The 26,291-nt window shown below is 32.4% G+C and overlaps 1 protein-coding gene and 1 long non-coding RNA gene across 2 annotated transcripts in view; one reads left to right on the plus strand and one right to left on the minus strand.

The window, feature by feature from the left end:
* Positions 1–26,186, minus strand: part of LOC106068837 (maestro heat-like repeat-containing protein family member 1) — a 40,415-nt gene extending 14,229 nt beyond the window's left edge. The window contains exons 1-29 of the mRNA XM_056034744.1: positions 25,992–26,186; positions 23,216–23,361; positions 22,926–23,057; positions 22,559–22,721; positions 21,711–21,809; positions 21,016–21,167; positions 20,582–20,722; positions 19,265–19,357; positions 18,751–18,829; positions 18,521–18,634; positions 18,302–18,375; positions 17,932–18,054; positions 16,913–17,017; positions 16,314–16,458; positions 15,854–15,894; positions 15,488–15,629; positions 15,201–15,289; positions 14,831–14,938; positions 14,333–14,452; positions 13,264–13,386; positions 12,202–12,351; positions 11,893–12,015; positions 11,514–11,593; positions 2,575–2,812; positions 1,999–2,103; positions 1,750–1,885; positions 1,111–1,223; positions 824–976; positions 505–659 (exon numbers count right to left, since the gene is read on the minus strand). Of these exons, the coding sequence (XP_055890719.1) occupies positions 505–659; positions 824–976; positions 1,111–1,223; positions 1,750–1,885; positions 1,999–2,103; positions 2,575–2,812; positions 11,514–11,593; positions 11,893–12,015; positions 12,202–12,351; positions 13,264–13,386; positions 14,333–14,452; positions 14,831–14,938; positions 15,201–15,289; positions 15,488–15,629; positions 15,854–15,894; positions 16,314–16,458; positions 16,913–17,017; positions 17,932–18,054; positions 18,302–18,375; positions 18,521–18,634; positions 18,751–18,829; positions 19,265–19,357; positions 20,582–20,722; positions 21,016–21,167; positions 21,711–21,809; positions 22,559–22,721; positions 22,926–23,057; positions 23,216–23,361; positions 25,992–26,043 (3,494 nt within the window). The 5' untranslated portion in view covers positions 26,044–26,186. The remainder of the gene's footprint in view (positions 1–504; positions 660–823; positions 977–1,110; positions 1,224–1,749; positions 1,886–1,998; positions 2,104–2,574; positions 2,813–11,513; positions 11,594–11,892; positions 12,016–12,201; positions 12,352–13,263; positions 13,387–14,332; positions 14,453–14,830; positions 14,939–15,200; positions 15,290–15,487; positions 15,630–15,853; positions 15,895–16,313; positions 16,459–16,912; positions 17,018–17,931; positions 18,055–18,301; positions 18,376–18,520; positions 18,635–18,750; positions 18,830–19,264; positions 19,358–20,581; positions 20,723–21,015; positions 21,168–21,710; positions 21,810–22,558; positions 22,722–22,925; positions 23,058–23,215; positions 23,362–25,991) is intronic.
* Positions 4,916–10,680, plus strand: LOC129927208 (uncharacterized). The gene is made up of 2 exons (XR_008778819.1): positions 4,916–5,346; positions 10,465–10,680. It is a non-coding gene; the product is annotated as an uncharacterized LOC129927208 (long non-coding RNA).
* Positions 26,187–26,291: the final 105 nt, after the last annotated feature.

Below are 26,291 nucleotides of genomic sequence, written 5' to 3' on the forward strand. Positions count from 1 at the left end.
GATTTATCCTTAAACATTTCTTATTTTAAATTACATTTAAAAAAATATTTAAAAAATTTAATTGCATTCTATGATAGTATTAATCTAGTCATGTATGTTAATTAGAAACTTAAACTCTGCTAAGTCACTGGTTTTCCTGGCTGATTCAGGCAATTTATTCTATGGTTTAAAGACACTAAAGAAAAAGAGACTTAGAAGAATGGACTGAACATTTTTTTAGATGGCAGATAGATAGCTAACTTGTCCTGTGATCCACTCACAGGGTAATGAGGTTTAAGAAAGGATAACATATTTAACTCTTAACAGGATAATCCCATTTTTGAAGTGCATGGGTACAAAATGTGTGGAAATAAATTGGCTTCTTTTACCCATTAAACATAATAAATGAATACAAAGTAAGAAGTACTCCACACAATTCCAATTAAGAACATTGGCGTAAAAACCCAACCACTATAAAATAAACCAATGTTCTTTTCCCAAGCACATGGTGCAAATAAAACTTACTCATCATAAGGCAAGGGATATGTAAGTAGAGAGGTCACTGTTGGTAGCAAATGGTGCGCAGCCATTGTTCGAATAGTGCGCAATGTCCCAGTTTTGGTCTGAGGGCACTGGATCTGGCAGAGTTTCTCATACAAATTTTCTAAAAATATCTCCACCTACAAAATGAAAGTTAGATGTAATAAGTTATTGTTCAGGCAGGCAGAAACGTATGCTTAGATAATGATGATTAACAGCGAAATGTAAAAATAACAATAACATATTCGATTCTAATTGAGATAGTATATATTTTGGACACATTGAATTGAATCAAAACCATTACCTTTGGTCTGATGTCCCCTCCTCTTATCTTCATGATACCATTTAGGACTACACAAGCACCAGATGAACTATGGGACTGAAGGTCCAGTAAACCCTGTTGTAATGTTTCTATGAAGGGAATCAGGCAATCAGCAGGAAGTTTTTTAGCTATGACCTGCAAACATGTAGTTAGACACCAGATATTAGCATTCAGCATTAAAGAGTTTTTTTCACTGACAAAACCTTTCTCAATGTGCAGAAAAAATAATAAAACATGATTTCAATAAGAACTCAAAAAACAGTTCTTGCCTTTGAGAGATCATTGACAACACTGAATAGAAGATTTGGATCACTTTTCTTCAACCTTTCTTTCAGGGTGGGGAGAGCATCAACCATCTGGTCTTTATGTTCTGGTGGATTACCTTAAACAACATATAGAAAAAGAAACAACAATAAAAAAAAATTATTTAAAAAAAACTGTTATAGAAACTTCCATTCTAATAAATGTGTAATAGCACAAAGAAACAAATATTGTTGGTTTTAAATCTTACTAAAGAAGTTAAAAAAATATTGAATGTAAATGAAAAAAGTTCCTTAAGGAAAAAGTGATGTTTCATTGCATTAAATAGCTAAAAATGTTGGATTTGTAATCAAAAGGCCCTACATTATATTCATATATATATATATATATATATTGTGATGTTAAAGTAAATAGGATTTATATTTATGACCCATAGTTTATGAGGGTACTATATTTCTATAATGCTGTCAGATGCCAGTTAAAAATTAATAACTATTTAACTATCATTCAAACCCAGAACCTTCAGTTTTACAATTACACTGTACTCCTCAGCTACCAAAATTTTCATTTTATGTTCTCTAGAAAGAAACAATTAAAATGTACTGCTTAAGACCAAATCCAATTATTTCAAAAAAAATATAACTAACCTTCATGTCTCAAGGCTATCTGCAGAGTTACATGAATATTGTCAATAGCCAGTTGTCTAATAGAAGTAACAGGATCTGAACATCTGGGCACCATCCTGCCCAATAAAATGCCTTCATTTTCCAGAATTTGAGGGTTCTTGAAAATATGAACAAAAAAATTTTTAAATAAACATCCACTTTTTCAAAGCTTGTAATTTTTAACAAGCTAATTGTGAACCATTGCTAGAACCAATAGCAAGTATTGTTTACCTTGACTTTAAGAGTTTCCAAATAAAATCTTTGGACCACAAGCCATGTGTTTAAGGCTCTTTCTCTCTCATGTTCTTCTTGAGATAGAATCCAAGGAACCAAATGCTGCAACACATAAACAGATAAACTGCTACAATACTGAATTCACTGAATTTGAAGTTAACAAAAATGTACATAACATGTGAACAAGAATAATGTGGGGGGTCACCAAATATGTGACGGCCAAGTGGTGCCCAACTTAGATTTCAAATCGAGTCAATTTTTAGATTATTCTGCTGTAATGGTTAACTGACGTTTTATATGGAAATCCAAAACAGTTGGTTGTGTGCTGGTTACAGGACCTCCCAGCCCAATTTTATTAACCCTTAGCCACCAGAGACAGGCAAACCTTAAAACATGTGCTCCACAGATGACTGTCTCAAAGGAAAATGACTTAACCAAAAACAAAAATGATAGCAAAGTTTTTATGTGCCATAAGATGAGATAATGCATAGAAAAAATTGAAAGATGATAATTTTCTTTTGTAGCAAATGAAATAGTCAGTAAAATTTTTATATTTTAAATAAGTCAAGTTACTTTGAAAATATTCTCCAGACCAGTCGGTGTACAGTCTTTGTTGATCAACTCTTTAAAGATCTCAAACATGGCTGAGAAGGCTGCAGTCATCATGGCTTCTACCTCCAAGATTTCTGTAGGACTTTCTTCTTTCCCTTTCCTGTTTGGCAGCCCAGTTGGAGAGAGTGAAAAGAGACTGTCTGTACAGACTTGAACCAGGTCAAACACTTCTGCTTCTGAAAGTTTTGGCTCAAGTTTACTTGAACACGTTAAGGAGAATTCGTAAAGTACTCTGAAAAAGTTTACCAGGTATTCCTCAAGAAATTTCTTTTTCATTTTTTTTAAAAAGCATCTGACAGATGATAATGTTAGTGCTATTGTAATTGTTGCATGAAAAGTGATATAATGTAATATTTAAGTTTTATAAGAATTATTGAAACAATGTTCAATGAATTGATAAATAAAACTTCTAACTGAATATTAATTTGAATTGTGCATATCAATTGTGTGTATGTTGTTAGACACCTTATTTATATAGGTTAGTTATTTAGCGACGCACCATAGGAGACGTATATTGAACGGGACTAGTGACGTTTGGGATATGTTGGGTTAGAGACCGAAAAATCAGTTAGCGATAGAACACTCCAGGGTAACGACGTGTTTAGTGACAGAGACTTCTACTGTGGCCCTTTTATCAGAATAAATCTATGTACAATTGTTCATCAGAGTTGACTACATCTCTTCACTTGTTAAAATAGGTGTTGTTCTATTCTTGTTTGGATTGTTGCTCAACTACACGTAATACACCCGAACAATTACACCCAAACGATTGCAGAGTAATTGGTTGACTTCAAGACAGCCTGAATAAGCAACATCACAGTGGCGACCCCGAACCTCGAAGCCGGACCCCTGATGAAGCCGAACATCGAACCGGACCTCGAAGCAGAACGTTTACTCAGGTGAGGGTCGTGCACTCGAAGATATAAGATTTCATCGGAGTACGGCTGAACACAGCATCATCGCAGAGTGACTTTGTTCTAGATCTACATGCAGTCGTCGCCTGTTTGATCACACGTTCAACGAGCCGTTAACTCAGGGTGACCTTCGTCAGGACCGTAATCATCGCAACGTCTGGTCTACTTAACCAGTATATTATCAACGCCTGATCTTCATATGCTGAATCGACCTACAGCCAGAGAAACCGTTCATTCATAACGGGTGAGAGATCGTTAGTGAACCTGTTGGACATATTTTTTCTTCGTCGTAGGAGCCACATTGAGTATCAAGTTTTACCTCGCCAGTTCGAGAAGGACAGTTTGCCCGCTGTCAGAAGTATTGTGAGTACTACAAGTTTGGTAGCTAACTAAATCGAAATCGCTCTGTCGTCTTACCCTTGGAGAGATTCTTGTGGAGCAGTTTGCTCATTGAACCGGTTGCTTACCACGTTTATAACGGTCACTGTGTTTAACCTTTGGAAGGTTAGTGAAGTAATATTTATCAGTACTGAACATTGATCTATGTAGTATTCGTTGGTCTAGACGATATCTAGACGTGCTGATAGTGAAGTTGTGGAAACAGCTACATCCACTTAATTTCGTTGAAAACCTTTAATCGTGTAACGGAACGTCGTCGGAGGTGACCTTGGTCTCACCTAGTCTACATTGGACAGTTTGGTCTAGTGAAGCAGAGTACAACAGCAAACTTCGTCGTACTACCAGAGTAGCAGCAGAAGCAGTGAACTATTTTAGAAAACCGTTATTCGTCAGCCCAGATCAAGTCATCGTCAAGAAAGTCGTTATTCGTCAGCCCAGATCAAGTCATCGTCAAGAAAGCCGTTATTCGTCAGCCCAGATCAAGTCATCGTCAAGAAATTTGTTATTCGTCAGTCGTCCAGATCAAGTTGCCGTCAAGAGACTGTTATTTGTCAGTAGTCGTCTACACAAGTCAAGTCATCGCCAGAAGAACCGTTAACCTATTCGTCAGTAACTGTGTACACAAAGTCGTCGGAACTACACATACGGTCATCAACAGTCGTCAAAGAAACTGGAACATTTTGCTGTGGCATATCAGGACATCTGTGGCATTACGTGGGATACTGGTAGCACCGGAGAACAGAGTCAGAACTGGAAGAGAGGCAGTGGAATTTGTTGTGATCTAGCATATTCGGGAGTCCGAACAAAGGGATCTTTCTTATCAAAAGCTAAGTGCCATTTTTCTTATTAGTATATGTTTAGATTGCCCTTAGAAATAGATTTTGTCTAAATTTGGTATGTTAGCCTGAGTAAAATCAGGTGGTGCTGAAGCCTTAAACCCGTTCGGGGTAAAGACATAATTTAGATGAAAAACTATATTATAGTTATACGTTTAGGATTGTAATTTGTTTTGTTTGTGTAAACGTCATATCCGTTGTTGCCTGGTTACTTCGTGACGTTATCATTGTGTGCCATATTGTCACATCCCAACCCATAGCGATAGTCTCATTTACTTATTTCATTTGTTTATATTATTTTAAATTATTTATTTTTATTAATTTAATTAGATCTGTATTTTTTTTTTCACTTAATGATAGAAAGTGCGGGTAGGATTCTTTTACTGTGAATCAGACTAAAATAATTTTAGTTTGAGCGGTTAAAATCAAATATGATTTTGCCATGAGAATAATGCCGAAACTGGCTATGTAGTCAAACACTGTCGTCTGGCTAAATATAGATCTACAAATTTTGTACATCTCTTTGGTACATTTGATTATCTAGACTCTAATTTGAAATATTATGAATTGAAAAATGAATGAAGGTAGTACATTCTAGATATATATATCTTGTTGAAGATATATTTGACATTGTATACATATATTTGTTTCATATGGTTGAATAGAACCACAATCTACTCTAGATCTAGACTCTAGACAGTCTTTGAATTTACTCTAAACAATTCACTGTGACTTCAGTCATACCAGGTTTTAAAAGTGATCATAGTTATTCATACTAGATCTAAAAGTCATAGTGCTCTTGATAACTATAGATCTAAATTGTATTATTATATATACTATAATATACTAGATTTAAATTTGTGTGATACTAGACCTAATATACAGATTTGAATATAACCATAATAACTCAGACTAGATTTACTCATTTACTAAATCTATAGATAGAGACATAACATTTAAAACTTATATAAAAGTTTGTAAAAACCTAAATATAAAATAAGTTTAAAGTATAGCCATAACCAATATAGGCTAAGTAAAAATATATATAAAATATAAAACACAATGGCTACATCATCATATGTGGACCTTAAGGAGGTTAAGGAAACAGCTATGCAGGATGGAAAGGCCATGGAGTTAAAAGGAAAAGACTTAGCAGCTTATGTACAGCAAGTTGTGAGGGAAGAAATGGAACGGCAAGATAAAATAATAAGAAGGGAAAAAGAAGAACAAGAAAGGCAAGACAAAGAGAGAGAAAAGATTAGAGAACATGAAGCTAAAATGGAGAAGATGAGATTGGACGCAGCACAAACCAGAGCTCAAACTGAACAAGGAAATAACACAAATAACTCAAATAGTACCACACAAAGAGACAACCCTAATTCGCAAACATGGCTAAAAAGAAAAATACAAAGTTTTGATGAACAGAAGGATGACATTGGTGATTTCCTGAAAAGATATGAGGCAAAAATGTCTACATTTAATATGCCTGAAGAAGAATGGTCTGAAATACTGATAGACTTTGTTCATGGTCAAGCTCTAACAATATGCCAAAATCATGACCATCATATTGATGATAGCTATCAGGTTTTAAAAAGAGAGTTATTGAATGCTTATGGTCATAATGCTACAACTTTTAGAAAGAAATATTTTGACAATATACCATCATTAGAAATAGAACCCCAAACTACTATTAATATGGAAAAGGATTTTTTCAATAAGTGGGTAAAATTAGAAAAAGTGACAAACTCTTATGAAGGATTAAAAAATTTTATTCTAGTGGACAACTTTGTAAATAAATGTGATCCTCAATTACAATCTTTTATTAGAGAAAGAAATCCAAAAACTATAGATGAAATAACAGAAATAATGAGGGTATACAAAAATGCCTATCCAAATAAACCATTTTCTGATAGAGATAAGAGCAAAGTAGATTTAATAGGATACACTAAAGAAAATGTTGATAGAAGTAGAAATAGAAACAGATCAAATAGTGGAAATAGAAAATATAGTGAAATAACATGTTTTAAATGTCGAGGAAAAGGTCATATAGCAGCTAACTGTAGAAGAGGGAATAGTAGGTCTGGAAGTAGAAATAGATACAATGAACAAAATAACAGTAGATATAGGAGTAGAGATAGGAATGACAGGGAAAATTATAGAAATAGGAGTTACAGTAGGGAATACAAAAATAAAGGTACAGATAGGGTATATTTCATGGAAAGAAATAGGAACAATTTTGCAGTGTACCCAGGGTTTGTAGATAGAATTCCGGTGGAATTAATCAGGGATTCAGGTTGTAACACTTTGGCAGTAAAAACTAAATTTGTCAAACCTCATTGGTATAAAGGGTTTACTAGGAAAGTAGAATTAGCAGATGGCACTGTAAGGGAATTTAAAGCTATAAGGGTGTACATTGAAACTCCATTTTTCACTGGTTATTGTGATGGCATTGCAATACCAGAAATGAGATATGATATGTTAGTAGGAAACATAAAAGGAGTTAAAGAATGTTCAAGAAAAGAATTAGAAGACTGGCAAAACAAATACAAAAACATAAGACAAAATCATGAAAACATAGAAACACAAAATATAACAAGTATGGTAATAACAAGATCAATGGATAAACAAGATGAGAAACAGGAAAATACAATAAATGTAATAAGTAATGATAAAGAAAAAGAAACCAGTAATGTAATACAAATAGAAAATACAGATGTTAAGGAAAGAGAGATAGAAAATGAAACACAAAATAGTCTTGAAACACAAATATTTCAAAGTGAAAAAGAAACAACACCCACATTTGCATTAGAACAAATGAATGACAATATTATTGGGAAAATTTATTCAAGAATATCAGATAAAAACAATAATAACCCAATGGAGAAATTTTGTATAGAGAATAAAATATTGTTTAGACAAACAAGTAATGATAACAAGAAAATAAAACAACTTGTCTTACCACAGAAATATTGGAAAGATGTTTTAATCATGACACATGATAATAATTTAGCAGCACATAGGGGAGTAAAGAAATGTTATAGGAATTTGTCAAAACAAGTATTTTGGCCCAAAATGAAAGCAACAATAAACAAATACATAAACTCATGTGACATATGTCAAAAGAGATCTAACAAAAGCCTAGTGAATAAAGCACCTATTCAAGAAATGGATGAACCTACAGCACCATTTCAGAAAGTATCTATTGATTTAATAGGTCCTTTAATTCAAACTGAAAATAATAACAAATACATTCTAACAGTAATAGACATGTTTAGTAGATACCCAGAGGCAATCCCATTATCAAATACAAGTGCAGAGAATATCATTAATGCCATAACTCAAAAAGTAATTACAAGACATGGTATACCTAAAATTATATTGAGTGATCAGGGATCTCAGTTTAAGTCAGAACAATTTAAGAAATGGACTAAACAATACAATATACAACACATATACTCTTCGGTTTACCACCCAGAGAGTAACGGTTTATGTGAACGATATGGTGGTTCATTAAAAAGATCACTAACAAAGATAATTCAGAATAATCAGAACAAGTGGGATCATTACATTAATTATGTACTATTTGCTCATAGAAACAACATCCATGAAGCAACACAATTTTCACCATATGAAATAATACATGGAAGAAAACCTAGAGATGAATTAGATGTTTTTAAAGAAAATCTAATAGACAATGAGAATAAATTAAACAATGACAGTGAAACAACAATCACAACAGAATTGAAAGAGATATGGACTCAAGCATATAACAACAATAAGAAGTACAAACAAAGTGCTCATGAGAATCTAAATAAGAAAAGACAATTGAAAACACTAGAAGTAGGAAACAATGTATTAATATTAATAAATGACCTGAAAAATAAAATTGGTAAACAATGGAAAGGTCCATTTAAAGTGATAAAGCAAATTAGTGATGTGAATTATCAAATTGAAATAAATGGGAAAATTAAAACATATCACATAAATAATTTGAAACTGTATCATGATAGAGAAGATGAGTTAATACAAAACATTCAGGAGGAAATAGAAAATAAATTTGCAGAAAGAGAAGAATGCTTGATGATAATAACAAATGAAAATCATAATGAAAATGATATTAAGGAAATACCTGTAATAGAAACAAAAGAGAATTTTGCAGAAAGAGAAGAATGCTTGATGATAATAACAAATGAAAATCATAATGAAAATGATATTAAGGAAATACCTGTAATAGAAACAAAAGAGAATCAAACTTGGCAAAAGATTAATCTTAATAATTTAAATAAGGAAAAGTCAAAAGATATAACTAAAATAATACAGGAATACAAAGAAATTTTTTCCAGTATACCAGGAAAAACTAATATTATTAAACATGACATTAAAGTAACAGACTCAAAACCTATCAAGCTTAAGCCATATAGAATACCGCTACATTTACAAGACAAAGTAAAGAAAGAAATAGATAATTTACTAGAATCAGGTATAATTGAACCATCAACATCTCCTTATGCTTCACCAATTGTGATAGCCAAAAAGAAGAATGGAGATATAAGGTTATGTATTGATTATAGGAAACTTAACAACATGTTATTTGCTATTTGGATGACATATGTATTTTTAATAATAGTTGGGAGGAACATTTGGTAGATGTAAAAGAAGTGTTCAAAATAATAAAAGAAAGTGGACTTACAATTCAAGCAGAAAAAGTAGAAATAGGATTGGAGGAAATAATTTTCTTAGGACATAAAGTAAATAACAACATGATTAGCCCTATTGAAGATAACATAAAGAAAGTACTTAATATTGAAATACCTACAACAAAAAGACAAATTAAAAGCATATTAGGAATAGTAAATTATTACAGAAAGTTTATAAAGAACTTAGCAGAAATAGTGAATCCATTAAATGACTTACTTAAAAAAGGAAAACCTCAAAAAGTAGTCTGTAATGAGGAATGTGTGAAAGCTATTGACAGAATTAAAGATGTTTTTAGTCATGAACTAATATTAAGGCTACCTGATAAAGACAAAATATTTTATGTCACAACTGATGCATCTGGTAATGCTATTGGTGGTTGTTTAATGCAGAACTATGATAACTTACATCCTATATTATATGTAAGCAGAAAATTGTCAGAGGCAGAGAAAAAATATAGTGTCATTGAAAGAGAAGCCTTAGCTGTAATATGGGTAATTACTAAGCTAGAGAGCTATTTAATAGGAAGGAAATTCATTTTATTAACTGATCATAAACCTATTCAGTATATACAGCAAAAGAGCATGAAAAACAGTCGTGTTTATAGATGGTTCTTAGCACTACAGGAATATAAATTTGAAGTGAAAGCTATTAGTGGATCTGTGAATATTGTAGCTGATCTATTGTCTAGAATGACATTGAAGTGAAATAATTTTGTAAATAAACGATGATTATATTGATCATGTAAAATATATTAATATATTGACACCATTTATATGTTATGGAAAAGGGAGATAAGTAAATTTGATGTTAAGCATTTAAAAGTAAGTATGGATATTTTTTTTTGTGTGAATCATTTCATATATCATTGACGAAAGTTAGTTCTATGGAAAAGGGTGAGTATAAAAGAAAAATGGACAAAAGCGTATAAAAGGGTGGTAAGAAAAAATTTATTGAATGTGTAAATAAAGTCTATAATTGTTTTTTGAAATGTTGTATTTTATCAGATTACTACCAGTGAAGAACATTTGTGAGTGTATGACGTGCCCATAAGATGCCACATTTTCCTCCATAATGAACTGTGTACTAATGAAGATGATTCTGGAATGTTATGATGAACTGTGTACTAATGAAGATGATTCTGGAATGTTATGAACATTGACATTGAATATGAGGAACTGTCAAGTTAGGATGAAGATGTCAAGATGAAGATGTCAAGATTTTATGTTTGTTTGTCTTCCCCTTAAATTGAAAATGCCCTTGTAAGACTTGACAGTAGTGGAAAAATATTGACATATTTTTTTTTCAAGGGGGGGAGGAATCTGTTAGACACCTTATTTATATAGGTTAGTTATTTAGCGACGCACCATAGGAGACGTATATTGAACGGGACTAGTGACGTTTGGGATATGTTGGGTTAGAGACCGAAAAATCAGTTAGCGATAGAACACTCCAGGGTAACGACGTGTTTAGTGACAGAGACTTCTACTGTGGCCCTTTTATCAGAATAAATCTATGTACAATTGTTCATCAGAGTTGACTACATCTCTTCACTTGTTAAAATAGGTGTTGTTCTATTCTTGTTTGGATTGTTGCTCAACTACACGTAATACACCCGAACAATTACACCCAAACGATTGCAGAGTAATTGGTTGACTTCAAGACAGCCTGAATAAGCAACATCACAATGTCTACCAAGATTTATGACTGTTACTGATAGAACAATAACTTAGCATAACATAAAATGTCACTATGAACTGAAAAAATATTATTTGTCTTGTTTTCAAAGACTGAGCTGGGTATAAAGATTAATCATTCTACTAACTGTAAAAGAATGTTTTAGAAGAAAAATGGAGATATTATGAAGAATATTTTCATTGTTTTCCTTGATCTATTAATATTTAGCCTGTTCTTTAGTATTATTTTTATAAGTTTTTATTCTTAAAAGCGATTTTCATAATCAATTCATTTGTCTTTATTTTGTGTGTGTGTGTGTTTTGTTATGTAATAAATGAAATAGCTTAGCTAACATAACCACAACAGTGTTAAAGGATACACAAGATTTGCACATGTATTCATGGCCAGGGTTCGAGTCTCTGTTCCCAAATGTGTTGTTGGCTCTGCTTTTATATAATTCTAGATAAATATAGGGCATATAATTGTAAAATATTTTTTTTTAATTAAAATATTTTGCTTCAAAAAAAAAAACTTGATGATATTTTAGTATCTTTTCATCAATAAGTTTGTTTTTTTCTGGTTTCACAGAAACATGTTTTTTCTTTGAATTTTAAAAACAAAATTATTTTAAATAAAAAATGAACAATGGAATACAGTTACCATCATACTTGTATTTTTGTGTTAAGATATATTTTCAATAGATACTAACATGCACACGAAGTAAGCATAAAACAAACAAAAAAAATTAATAAAGTCACCTCCATGTGTGAAAGAAACTCTCCTCTAGTTGTAAATCTGTATTCTTGCTCCAGATGGCTGGGGTTCAAAGCTTGAGCAATAAGGTCAGTACAACGAATAAGGTTTTGTTTCACATTTGTTTCCTGCCCAAAAATTGATTGAAAATAGTTACAAACATTAGAAGCTGAAAAACATCACCAATTGGTTTCATTTAAGTATTTAGTGCACTATTCCTTTCTTACATTACTACTACCCAGATTTTGTGATCAAATCACATGGCATTGACCTTCATTGGTGCAGTGGCTAAACAGTTTAAATATTATATTTACCTTGACAGTAGGGTAGTATGGAGATATGGACCTGAGAATTGTTGCCTCCATCCTGGATATGATAAGGGAGGGTGGGGAATAGAGGGCGACAAATCCATAGCACAACATAAGAGTGGCCTTGACCTGCTCAACATTCACCTCTGACTTATCCTGCAATAATGAAGAAATGCTAATATGAAGATGTTGTTTTACAAATGCAAGAGAATTGGAACATGTTTGGGGAACAGGAGTGCATACAATTTAGTGTGAATATTAACTTTTCTAGAGTATTTTAACTCAAAGACATTTTAAATCTTAAAAAAATACTATTTTGCATATAATGTCTATTTAGCTAGAACACTTGTATTAGTCTGTCAGGACATTGTGGTCTTCCCATGTGAGAAGGATTAGATTTGGGTAAGTAAAAGTGAAGCTTCCATACTGGAAGTTTCTTCAATTATTTAACACATTTAAAGGATGTTATGAAAATTATATTCAGTATCGGTTGTTGTTCTTATGTTTACATGTGCTTGTAACTCGTCCGTAAGAATGTGTTCACCAAATGTGTGTTGTGTAGTCATTCAGCGTATTAAAGTCATACTAAGCGGACATGGTTTTCGACTCTTTTATTATGTTCATAACAAAAGATTTATCCAGATCCAGACAGTTTATCACATCATAAAGCTACATTTGTCAATTGCTTTAATTATATGCAATAAAAATATGAAAGATGAACAGAAAACTGAAGAGAATAGTAGTTGATAGCAAAATTCAAACTCTTAAAAAAAATTCCACTGATATGTTTATTTTAAATTCCACCAAAGAGATGATACTAATTGATATACATTGATTAAAAAGTTGCAAATATCAACTCTATGCCCCCTACGTAATGTGCACATTTTTTTTTCCATTTCCTACTTTCCTACATTGCATGTAATAATAAAAAGACAATGTCTTTAAAGCTTGATGTACATAGTTGTCAACAAATGAGTATTTAGAAATGTTTGCATTTTCAAGAGATAAAATGTCTTTAGTGACAGCCATTAGGAAACAGTTTCTAGGAGTATGTTTAAAAATATTTACCTTTAGAATACCCAGAATTCCAGATGATTTTTTGGTCATGTCATTTTTTGCTACTTTCTCAAGTCTGGCAAGGACAGTGTCTAGATGTGATGAAGCCACATAGCCAACAGCAATAGCACATCCCTTCCAAGGAAACACAAATTTTACATTTTAATTTAATTAAAAAAAAATACAACAGAAGAAATAAAAACATAATGAAATAAAATTCTATACTTAATTGACATTAACTATAACACACAATGAGATGCAAGGGATTGTGTGTTAGAAATCTTTATGAATTCCAAATCACTCAAAGACTTCAAGGCTTTTTATTTTTTATGTATTTCAAAATATTGCAGAGCCACGGAATCTGGTAAAAGCATTCTATGTGGCAGATGATCTGTTTCAGTGGCATAGCGTTAACTAAGGTGCTATGTGTCAGCACAACAGCCAACCCTCTTTACGTTTCCCTAACTAGTGTCAGGTATCAGAGTTGAGTGGATTAAGGGGCTTTTGTGTACTAGTTTAGTTAGAGAGTAAGTTAGTTTTGATAGATAAATATATTGTGTATTGTTTTTAGCGCCAGTAAAAGTAGTGACACAGAAGAATGATGTAGCAGGATGGAGAACAAGAAGAACACTATGGCGATAGCTTAAAAGAATCTTGATTCGTATTAGAGATAGATAAGTATCGATGGATAAGTAGACAAGACAGACTTCCCAGTTATGAATAAATGTATCATTTACAGTAGTAGAAGGTCTTGATCAAGTTAATATTGTTAACTGTAATGTTCTTTGGCTAGTGTAGAATAGTTAATGAAATAGCAGTGAAGTTGCAGAAGATACAAGTCAGAACAGGGCATTCTAAAACTCAGAAATTCAAAATGACTGTCTTCAAGTGATTTGGAGCCTGAGACCCCCTCAGAAACAAAGTTCTTTACTGCTTAGCTGGCATGCCCTCAGCAAAATCTGGTTAATTCTACTAAATTTTAACAGATGTGTCTTTAGCCTAGATGGAATGTTTGTAACAAAGAGAATAAATGAAACAAAGATATGTTTGACACAATACTGAAATCCTATCCCATGCCAACCTCTCTCTCAATCTGATCCACATGTTTCACTGTGTTGAAAATGAGCTCCAGATGTTTCTCCACAAAGTCTTTCTTGGAGGACTTCCTCATGATGATGCCCAAACACTTGAAGGCAAAGTTCTGTAGGGAAAACGATAGTCAAATATTTGTATCAGTTAAATAATTGTATCAATAAAATGACCTTACCATTATAATATAACTTTATTAAAATATTTCTGTTCCAAAAAAAAGAATGTGTTTGTGTTAGAAAGACAGATGGTGGCAAAGAGAACAGAAATAATTTCAAATGCATATTAAAAATCAATAGTTAAGAAAATATAACTTTTTTAAAAATAAAATTTATATAATTCAGTGGTACATTAACATAGAATATATATAAACAATGGAACAATTTATAAAGATAAAATATAAAGTATTGATCACAATGGTGCAGAAATTAACTCAGCTGATAAAAATTTAGCTTTAATATTAAAAATGTATAATCATTTATTTTCTTACCCTTTCTTCAACATAATTAGCATACAGTGGTATTTGTTGACCAATGGCTACTCCTAAATCAGCAATCCACTCTTCTTTATCCACAACATCAAGACTTTTGGAAAGCATCTAAAAAAAGAAAGAATTTATTTCAATACCTTTCTTTGTCAAAGCACTCTTTGAGACTTTTTCTCATAAGTATTAAATCAATAAAATATTAAAGTCATACAATTAATATATTTATTTTACACTAAATTCTTAACTTTCTATTTTAGAGCAATGCAAAATATGCACACACACACAAACATTTTCTCAAGATAAAAAAAAACACAAAAATGTAGCATTTATTTAGCAGGTGTTTGAAAGCCATAACAAATACACATTCCATTACCTTCAGCAACAGATCCTCCCAGTTTTTCTGTGACCATTTTTCAGCTTCAGCAGACTTTTCTTCTTCCTCATCACCACTCTCTGACCCAGCTGAAAGCAAGGAATTATAAAGTTAAATGATGTATACATTTCAAAAAGGGCTTCGAAATATAATTATTTAAACTCACAGATTAATTGATCTTGAAAGTTTAAATTTCAGGTAAGCCATAAAAAGGCAAAGTTTGCTTAGTGCCACATTTAGCACTAAATGTGATTAGCTGTGATTACATAATTCTCTTGAAATCTTACCTCCAAGATAACTTATTAGTTTAGGAATGACAGCATCCCACAGCCCCACGATACTGTCATCAAGATTGGGAGAAATACTTTTCATCAGGTTCAATAAATGGATGCCTCTGTCACGACCATTTTTGGGATGGCCTACAAGTACCTGGAGAGCGGAGTCAAAGTTTGTTTTAAACACTATGACATCTATTACAACATTTAGAATTAAATCGACTAAAGAAATATTAATGCTGCTAGTAAACAGGAGAAAAAACTGTATTGCATGAAACTATAGAAAGTTTATTTAAAAAAAAAAAAATTAAGTCAAAACATTTTTTTTTAAAGTATTGAAATGAAGTTGGCATTAAAACATAGGAAGAACAATTTTACCATTAGCCTTGCCAGAATCTGTGATGGCTTGGGAATGTTGGCTAAAAATAATAAATATTTGTAAGCTTTAGAAACTTCAGTTAAGGCATTAAACAAATGGAAAGAAAATATAAATAAAAGACAAAACTTTAAATCAAGTTACACGAACTAATAACAAAGAAACTATATTATATACAACTTTTTAACACAATTAAATTTTGTAGCAGTTCAAAATGTATTAAATTCAAAATGAGACTTAGGGGAAAAAATTAGAGTAAACAAAATTAGGAAAATGACAACAAATGTCTTTGTTTGTTCTTTTAAATAAAGTAATTTTTGTGTGCTTTAACAGCATACAGATGATGCAAAATTTTCCTCCATTCTGATCCATATTCTCATTATAAAATTAGATTGACAAGGGAAGTGCATGTAAAAATAGGACATTAATTTTTTGTGGTAACAAAACTGATTAAAAACCCACGCTGTGTTTCAAAATCAATCCAGAAATCTTGAGCACTTTCATCCCTTTTCTTGTGTGCCAGAAACGCTAATGATTTACAAACAGGTCCAACAGCAGACGTGTACTGTTCAGGGACAATCAGCTCTAAAAGGTAGGGCCACAAAACCTGTCATAGAGAAGTAACACAGTTTGGAGTCCACCAAAAAAATTAAACAGTTGAATCTACTGGAAAAGCATCATATGCTGTGCTTATTTTCTAGCATGAAAACCTCCTTAGACGAGAAAATAAAAATGTTAAAAGATGTATTCTCTTATATGTACAAAGTAAAATGACAAGACGATTTCTGTTGGAAATACATATATCATTTCAGAACATACAACACTCTTAATGGAAAAATTAGTTTACTTTTCAAGCTTTACTTTGACATGTAAATAAATATATTTTAAAATCAATTACTGTTGCTGTATTGATCTTAAGTTTTTTTTTCTAAGTATGGTACACAGAAAATTTCAGTAACCAAGTTAAAGATTTTCTTTCTAAACAGATTTAGCAGATCACTACAGAGTATAAGTACTTTAGTTAAATATAAGTTTTAAAATAGTGTTAAAGGGTTACTCACACTTTCCATTTTGTCTATAGTTGTAGTCACCAATTGCAAGATGTTGTCACACATACTCCTTAAGGACTGATTACTGACATGCTCAGGATCTGGGGACTTCTTGCCCTATGAATACAGTAAGAGTTCTCTTTTAATGGTTAACTTACATTAATTTCTTTTGAAGTATTTCTACAGGGGCTAAATAAATGACTTTATTATTTATAGGATGTATCTCTCCAAACAAGGCAAACTGAAAGTTTATGGCCACATCACAAGGTCCTCAGGGCTCGCAAAGACCTTCCTTCAGGGAACAGTACCAGGAAAAAAAGAAGAGGCAGAGAAAGTGATGAGAAGACAACATAAAGAATGGACAGGCTTGTAATTAAGTGAAATTCTATCCAAGGCAAAAGAGAGAGAGGAATGGAGAAAGACTATCAACAGATCTTGCGTGGTGCCCCAACAGTTCAACAGACTAAAAGGTAGGTGAAGGTGATCTCATCATAACTACAGCAATCTCAATGTGCTATGCTCCAATTTCCAATCCAATTTGTAGACATGTGGAGGAAGGGGTATCTCGAAGAAGGTTTCCCACCTTCCATTTAGCAATCAGCAAACATATCTAGGCTTCAGTTAAATATACAAAGTTATCTTTATCTGGTCCTGAGTTTGACACCCAAGAAGGTTTATTATAATTTTATATGAAGTGTTATAAAAGTATTAGCTTTCTTGTTTAACAAACAGTAGGTAATGCTGCTAATGAGCCAAGTGAATGCTTTTTAGTAAGCCATGTATTCATACTATTCAAATAGACATGTTCCAGGCAGATCAATGTTGAGATTGGCTAGGGAGAGTATAAGAAGTTTGATATGCAGGCAACACTACATTCCTTTTAAAGGTTGAATCCATTAGTCTTGAAGGTCAAATAAATTAAAAGATGTTTTAAACATCCTAACATGTTTAAAACATCCTAACAAAGTTTTTGCCACAGAAGGAAGTCTATCAAGGCTCAAAAATGACCTGGTTTTTCAAAATTCATTTACCTTGGGATCATCTTCCAGGGAACACTGCCTGACAATAAACTCCACCATGTGGTGACCTCCCTCCAGCTCCAAGTAGCCATGATGGGCCATGGCAATGATGACTTGAGCAAAGACTTTTTTGACCTAGTAATAAGAGAAGTAAATTAGAATCTCTTAGAAGTAATTGCTTTTCCTAAGCAACAAAGATTTACTGCTGCAGGGGTAAACGACTGTATAGAAAATAAGAAAAACATGCATATATGTAACCCTGCCGGACCAAGTAAGCAGTGTAATTTATTTGAAAAATTATTGTTATTTACTAAATATATCTCTAAAGTTATAGCTGCAGTACAATGATCTTATAAGCTTAAAATATAAATATGATTCTCACCTTGTTGTTGGTTTCATTGCACAAACCTCTCAACCCAGATACAATGACTTCCTTCTTATCCTCCATGGCAGATACTGTTGACAAATTAGATATTAGCATGTTTAAATGTGTAGTACATCAGAAACACAAAACACAATTAGATTAATACACTTAGCAGATTCAATTCCCAAATTACTTCTCTTATATTTATCACAGACATTTCAATGTAAATTTATTTACCTGCAGCATTGATCACATGCTTAAAAATAGACAAAATTCCAATTTTGATTCTTTCATCTTTTGTTTCGAGTTTTCCCAGGAGAATGCCAACCAGTTTTCCAGAATATGCCCGAGCTTAAATAAAAAAAAAGTAATAAAATTAATTTATAATAGAAAAAAAACAACACAGTAAATAAAAACAATAAATGAAAACTGTTTCATATAAAATGAAAAACAAATAGGAGTCTGACCTATAATTGCATAAGATCTTAGAAGTTCATTGTGATTCTTCATACTCAAAGGATTAGAATAGTCCACTGGTTGAAATATCTGAAAATAAAAAGAAGTGTTTCAAGATATATCACTTGATTTGTTGTAGTTCTTTATCTGGAACCTGTTGGTCAACAATTCAACTTTACAATGTGCCTATGTAAATGTCCGGAGACTTTGAGCTGTTGGCTAATAACAGTGGTTAAGAATGTTCAATCCAAAGATATATTTCATCATATTTCTTGATTCACAACTTACATATTTTAAAAAAAATGCTTTGTACTAAAAACAGATTGTAAATCTCTAGCTTAAAAGAAACAATATTATGAAAAATACAAAGAAAGAAGGATAAAACAAAATATCAGATGTAACTCTACTCATTCATCAAGGACAACATGTTAAGTAGTCAAGTACTCCATATCTTTCAGTTAAACATACTGAATTTGAACTGTAAATATATACATATATCTTCCTCAGAAAAAATACTGCTCTCACCTGGGAGAAGAGGATATTCAATAGGTTGTCGAGATAAGGTTCTAGAATAAGACTTCCCTCCACACAGACTGTGTCTAGCACCATGCAAAGACCCTGTTAAAACAAGACAGTTTATAATTGACTTACAAAATAACTCAATATGATCCATGTGATCATCTAGTCCAGTGTTTCTCAAACTTTTTCCATAGTGGAACACTTCGCACAGAGAGATTAATGGTTGTCTAATAGTTAATTGCTCCAATAGTTTGTGGAACACCTATTCCGAACTATTACAAACAAAATTAAAAAAACAAACAAAAAAAACTAAAATGATATTTCTAAATTCTTGACCATAAAAGAGAAGGTGGAAACAGAAAGTTTATTGTAAGTAACTTTTGCTTCTAAAAATATTCTATCTCTTTTTGTGTTAAAAATTTAAACTACATTAAAATGTTTTCCCAAATGGTATTTGCACAGTATTAAAAGCTATGTATTGCAGACATCCCTATCTTTCATAGACTGGAATGGTCATATTGGTTCACATAAAGTTACATAATGATGATCCACATTCTGGGACTAGGGGCAGGCATGGCTGGGAGAGGGATGTTAGGTTAGCCACTTAACTCTCATAAGCCATGTACAGAAATGAGTGATCTACAAATTCCTGTCTCAGAAAATTATGGGTCAAGAAGGGAAATTTCATATCAATTTCAAAAATATATTTCTTAAAACTAATAACCATTAAACATTATCCTATCCAGTCACCAGAGAATCAGTGAACTAACAACTAATGTGACCTACCAGAGAATCAGTGAACTAACAACTAATGTGTCCTACACAGAAACCCATACATCCTGTGACCTTAGAATCAATGAACTCTTGTACTTGTTATACTTGAGAGACATTTATTTCAATCTGACAAACATAAACCTTTATTCAGGATAGGTTCTTCCTATTTAATAAACAGAAGGAGATGAGAGTGATATGATATAGCTCTGGATGACTTGCCTGAGTGATATGATATGGCTCTGGCTGACTTGCCAGAGAGATATGATATGGCTCTGGATGACTTACCTGAGGGATATGATATGACTCTGGATGAATTACCTGAGTGATATCATAAGGCTCTGGATGACTTACCTGAGTGATATGATATGGCTCTGGATGACTTACCTGAGAGATATGATATGGCTCTGGATGACTTACCTGAATGATATGATATGGCTCTGGATGACTTACCTGAATGATATGATATGACTCTGGATGAATTACCTGAGTGATATAATATGACTCTGGATGACTTACCTGAGTGATATGATATGGCTCTGGATGACTTACCTGAGTGATATGATATGGCTCTGGATGACGTTTGTACAGTGAGAAAATTCCTTGCAAGATCTTTGGCAGTTGCTCTTGAAGTTTCTCTTTACTAATGATGTGGGTCATGTGACCAACTGCTTCGATGATTGCCAACCTCAGCTGAATTGGATATTTTATACATTTTTTCAGTCTCATATCATAAAATAATTTAATGACCAGCAAACATTTTCTCTTGGATAGAATGTCATTATTATAATTTCAAAAGAATTGAATTTTGAGATAAAATTAAATGCATTCAATCATAAAAGATTTACAATTGAAACACTTAAAGTAAAAAGAGAGAAAAAAGCAGATTGATGTTAAGTTAAAATTATAAACTTCGCAAATATATTTTCAAATGTTTTACTAGCTAGATTTATAAGATGCAAATTTTTTTTTGCTTGAATACAAACCTTTGCTTCTTTTGACTGAAGCCAAACATTAAATAAAATATCATATGCAGAGAAAATTTCATTAGAAAATCTGTCAATGGAAACTGTTTTGTCTGGAGCTTGATCCAAGTTAGCACAGTATTCTAAGATGGCTTCACTAAACTTTGACAGAGCTGCAAATTTCAATAAATAATTATTTGATAGTCATAATCAATCAGAGATGACAACACCAGCATGTACTAGCATTAGCTATAATGTATCGGTTCTTTTTTTACAAAGCTTAAATATCAACTGTCTGTTTGTCTGTCAGGTAAAAAGTTTATACACTTTATTTCTCCTACACCCAATCTTGTTGTTTTTTTATTTATGCATTTAAAAAGCAATCGCTGTAACATTTGACCAGATACCCCCTTCTCCCTTATCTAGACAAGTGATAGGATCAAAGCACACTAAGAAAGCTAAAAGCAATTGTAAAAATATTTCTAATCAAACAGATTTATTATTTTTAGTCTAGATCTATTATAAATTTAATCACATAACAGATCCCAATTAATTGAAACAATTACACTTAATATAAGCATTGTTTTTTTTTAAAGTATTTTCTCTGTTGTTTTTTTTTTTGCTCCTAGGTAGGCACGTGTGCATTCTGTTGACCCATTGCTTGGTATAAAATAAGTTTATCAATAAGTAGATTAAGTCAGAAATTAGATAATTACCAGATGCAAAAACCCAACGCATATTGTCATACTTGGCTAATCCCAGCATTGGTAACATTGTTCCCAGCACAGCGGTCAGGTGAGGAACCATATCATAAACTAAAACAAAAAGGTAAAACTAATTAATATTTTTAGGTACACATGAAGTTTTGATTTTTTTTTAACAATAACTTTAGGTAGCAAAATTATTAATGGTAACATTTCAACAAAAACTTAAATATTAAATAGAGATCATAGAGGGCATGGTGGCTGAGTGGTCAAGTGCTTGGCTTCAGAACTAAAGGGTCAGGGTCATCTAGTTTTAATGAGACTTGTCAACAGTCTGTAAGTTTTCATTTTTAAATTCCATGATCCAAAATTAAATTATAGAGCAATTTGTTTTATATTAAAAAGGCATGCATTCTACTTTAATTTTATACCTAAATAACACATTTTCTGTTAACAAACAAAAAAGTTTTTGAATTTTAATCATAACAGGGTAAATTAGTAAAATGGAACATGGAAAATAATTACGGAGAGAAAGAGTTAAAACAAAAAATTGTGAAGAAATGACAAAGAAATCGATGTTAGATGGTATTGAATCCTAAGAAAATTTTTATTAAAAAAACTCAGAGTAGTTAACACAATTTGTCTTTATAGTAATATGAATGGCTTTTAACTTCAAATATGCTTTAAAGAGCTATGTCTATAGAGATAACAAAAGTATACTTCAAAAGAATAATTGTGTGTTTAAATGAGAAACTTTGTTATTTTAGTAGAATAATATCAATATACCTATTTGCAAACTTTAGCAAATAAAGTTACTGTCTATAAAAAAAAGTTTTATAAACAAATATTTGTGTTGATACCATTAGCAGCTGCCAGGTTGCCTATTGTTTGGACAACAAAAAAATGTGGCAATATCCCAGGTTGAAACTTTTCAAGCATTTCTCCCATCACGTCATTACAGAATTTCATTCCTAGAGCAACCAACACTCCGCTCGCAGCTGTTTGCCATTCTGGTGACACTTCCTGTTTGATTGTTGTTTTTTAAAATGAACACAAAAGTTTAAGACATATTTATTGATAAACAATCATAAATTTATTCATCTTTTAAATAATTTAACAACAACAAAGATTAAATTACATGAAAAGTTTCTAGAACTGAACCTTATTAAAAATTTAGAAGTAGCTTAAAAATTAGAAAATAATATGTGCAAAAATCAGTTAAAATACCTTATTTTGCGTTAGCTCAGAAGATGCTTGTTTGATAAGGCTGATTGCCAACTCTGGGTTGACGAATTCAAGTCTTTCCTTTAAAATTTTTTCTACTGTGTTGAGAATGATGATACGATGTTCAAGAGAAAGCTGTATAAAATGATATTTTATTTATTATTATTTTCATATATATAGAATAATTAAGCATTATTCTTCAACACACACACAACACACACATATATGTATACATTATTTATACATCTGACTAAAATACAGAAGCTAAAAACATTCTATAATAAAGTATAAACCTTGGAATGTTTCTTCAGATAAGAATGGCAAGAACTCAGAATGAGTGCTGGCTTATTTTTGCCCAGATCAAAAAGAGAATTGGCGATGACCTCTCTTGTCATGTGATCAGTATCATAAGCAGCATCAATCAAAGCTAAAGCAATTTCTAAAGGGAAAAAAAAGTATATATCATAATCAAGAAACAAAAATGATAATGTATCAAAATTTTAAAATGTTTTTAAATAAATAAATGTTAAAAACTTGAGTTAATCTATACTATGGACAATTGTACCCAAAGTTATATGCCTTCCAGGATGAGGATTCTAATTAGAATATTTTTATCCTCTATCCTCCAGATCAGAGTGAGGAGTTCTTCGAAGAAACTTGTTTTTGTTTTATATACTTTTCAGATGTTCTTTCCTCACAAAAGATTTTTACCTCATATTATTACATCCTAACCTAGACCTCCTGCAGGAAGGCTGAGAATGAAGGTGGGCAGAGTTCAAACTCAGCATCTCATCTCAGCCTGTGGTCCCTTTCGTGGTATAGGCCACCAACCAGCGTCTTACAGGCCTCTCGGTTCTGGTCGAGTCTCCCCAACTGTCCCCACATCTTGCCCAGCTGCTTTGCATCTGCTTCCAAATGAGGGTGCCATGTATTCCTGGGCCATCCCTTTCTCCTCTTTTATTGGGGGTTCCAGGTTAGGGCTTGCCTAGTTATGTTGAATGCAGGCTTACAAAGGGTGTGACCTATCCATCTCCAGCGTCTCTGAAGGATGTCTACTTTAATGGGCTGCTGCTTTGTTCTTTGGCACAGTTCCTCAATCGAGATTTTGTCTAGCCAGCGGATCATAACAATCTTCCTCAGTCAGGTATTGATGCATACCTGGATTTTTGTTTTTTAGTTCAAACTCAGGACCATCAGAATGATAGTCCAAATAATATAAGAACTTGATCAACTGGATCAATGTAACTAGATTACTATTTTCAATTTAAATAATATAAAGATGTCATATCATTAGACTATGACCTAAAGCTACAATTTTAGGATTTCTAAATATTGCTTTGCATGTACCCAGATAAAGGAACTGGCCAACATATTGTCGAAAAAGTTACACAATAAGCAGATTGCTCTTCCTTTAATATTGAATGATGTTGGATTATGTGTTTTTATATTTACTCATGTAAAGATTGCAGACTACCCTAATCCTAACTTCTAATTTTTTTAAAAAGTCTACTGTTGACACATTTCCAATAACATTAACAGTAAGCAGTAATATGATATTAAATGTTCAAAAAATACATTATAAAAACTATTTGTCGCCGAGGAAAAAATATATTATAAAAACTGTTCTTCTTTCGTTAGAAAAGTTTTGACTTGCTTGTCTTTTATCAGTACTCCATGTCCACTCTTTGCTTCAGTGAGATCTCGGACAATATGATGGAGATTCTTTGTGTCTCTTGACCCTTCTGTTCAATCCAGTCCCGTTTATCTCCCTGACAGCTTCTCTTTACTTTCAAATCAGCTTTCCTATAGGCTTCTTCTGCTAGGCTGCGATCCTGTGTTTCATTTTTCTGGTCTCGTCTATGTTTGGCATCTTTCCTCTCATCAATCAGCCATGACCTGATTCTACTGATGCGAACTTTAACGCCAAAATCAATCCCAACCAAACTGGCTTTGAATACATAATGGGACCATATGGCTCTGCAGAAAACATCAGTGATAATGGTGAGCGCTTGATTTCTCTCTGCGCATCAACAGCTTTTCAATTGGAAACACATATTTTAAGCACAAACAAATACACAAAAAAACATGGCAATCACCAAATGGAGAAACCTTCAATGAGATAGATTACATTTGCATCTCCGAACGATGGAGGTCATCTCTATTAGACATGCGTAGCCGCAGAGGGGTGGATATTAGCTCAGACCACTACCTTGTCAGTGGCAAATGTAAGCTCCAACTGAAATGCCAACCAAAATGAGCCACACAAACTCGCCCATTTAATGTAGACAAGCTCAAAGTCTGCAATTTTGCAGCACAGTTCCAACTGAAACTAAAGAACCGTTTCGAGGCTCTTGCAGATATACTGACTCTTGAAGAAGAGTGGGCCAACTTCAGAGATACTACTATTGAGTGCACGGAAGAAGACATCGGAAGGAGGTGAGGTTCATACAAGGAATGGTGGATTCCATACAAGACAGAACATGGAAATTGATCGATGAGAGGAAAAATGCCAAACACTATCATATTATAGAGTCATTGATACATTATTATCATCATACACTGCATGCTAAACTGCCTAAACTGGGCTGCTAATTATGAAGTTTGGAAAGTCTATAGTGACTATATTAGTATATAGGGCCTACCTCTAGTTCAGATACTTTGATATTATAATTGTATAGATCTATACAATATTATTTATATTTATTATAAGATTTAGATTTTGACCTAGGCCTAGAGTCCTAGATTCTAGATCTAATTTATAATCATTTATTAATTTATAATAATCTATTTCTAGTACTAGGGGTCTAGGGCCTACTATGACTACACTCTAGCTACTCTTACTGAGTCTTAGCTAGAGTCTAGAGATAGACTAGATCTAGATATTATTTAATTATTATAGATTTAGATATAGACCTTATATAATTTATAATATCTAAAATATCTTATCTTATAATAGTAATGATTATTATTTTATATTTATAATATTTAATAATATGATTATTATGATATTAAAATTTAATATTAATAGGCCTAAAACTTGTTATGTTTGTGTTTTAATTTTTGATTTACCATCAACTTGTCCTCCCGTGTAGCAGGTTCCATCTTCATTAATTCCTGACATTTTTATGGGTAACAAAAAAAAAACCCGTCTTAATCAAATCAATAAATGTTTATGAAAACCATCAGAATGTAGATTAGGTTATTGGTGTTCAGTAAACACCTTATGTTGACATAAAGTTTCCTCCTCCATTCAAATCATGTGATACAATAACATCCGGTACTTAAAATGGGGGGGGGGGGGGGGGTAACAAAAAAGAAAGCGAAAGTAAAGATTTTTTTGGTACCGGAATATTTTGTTCCAAAATGTAA

The sequence above is a fragment of the Biomphalaria glabrata genome, chromosome 7, assembly GCF_947242115.1.
Source record: "Biomphalaria glabrata chromosome 7, xgBioGlab47.1, whole genome shotgun sequence".
NCBI classification, from domain to species: Eukaryota; Metazoa; Mollusca; class Gastropoda; family Planorbidae; genus Biomphalaria; species Biomphalaria glabrata.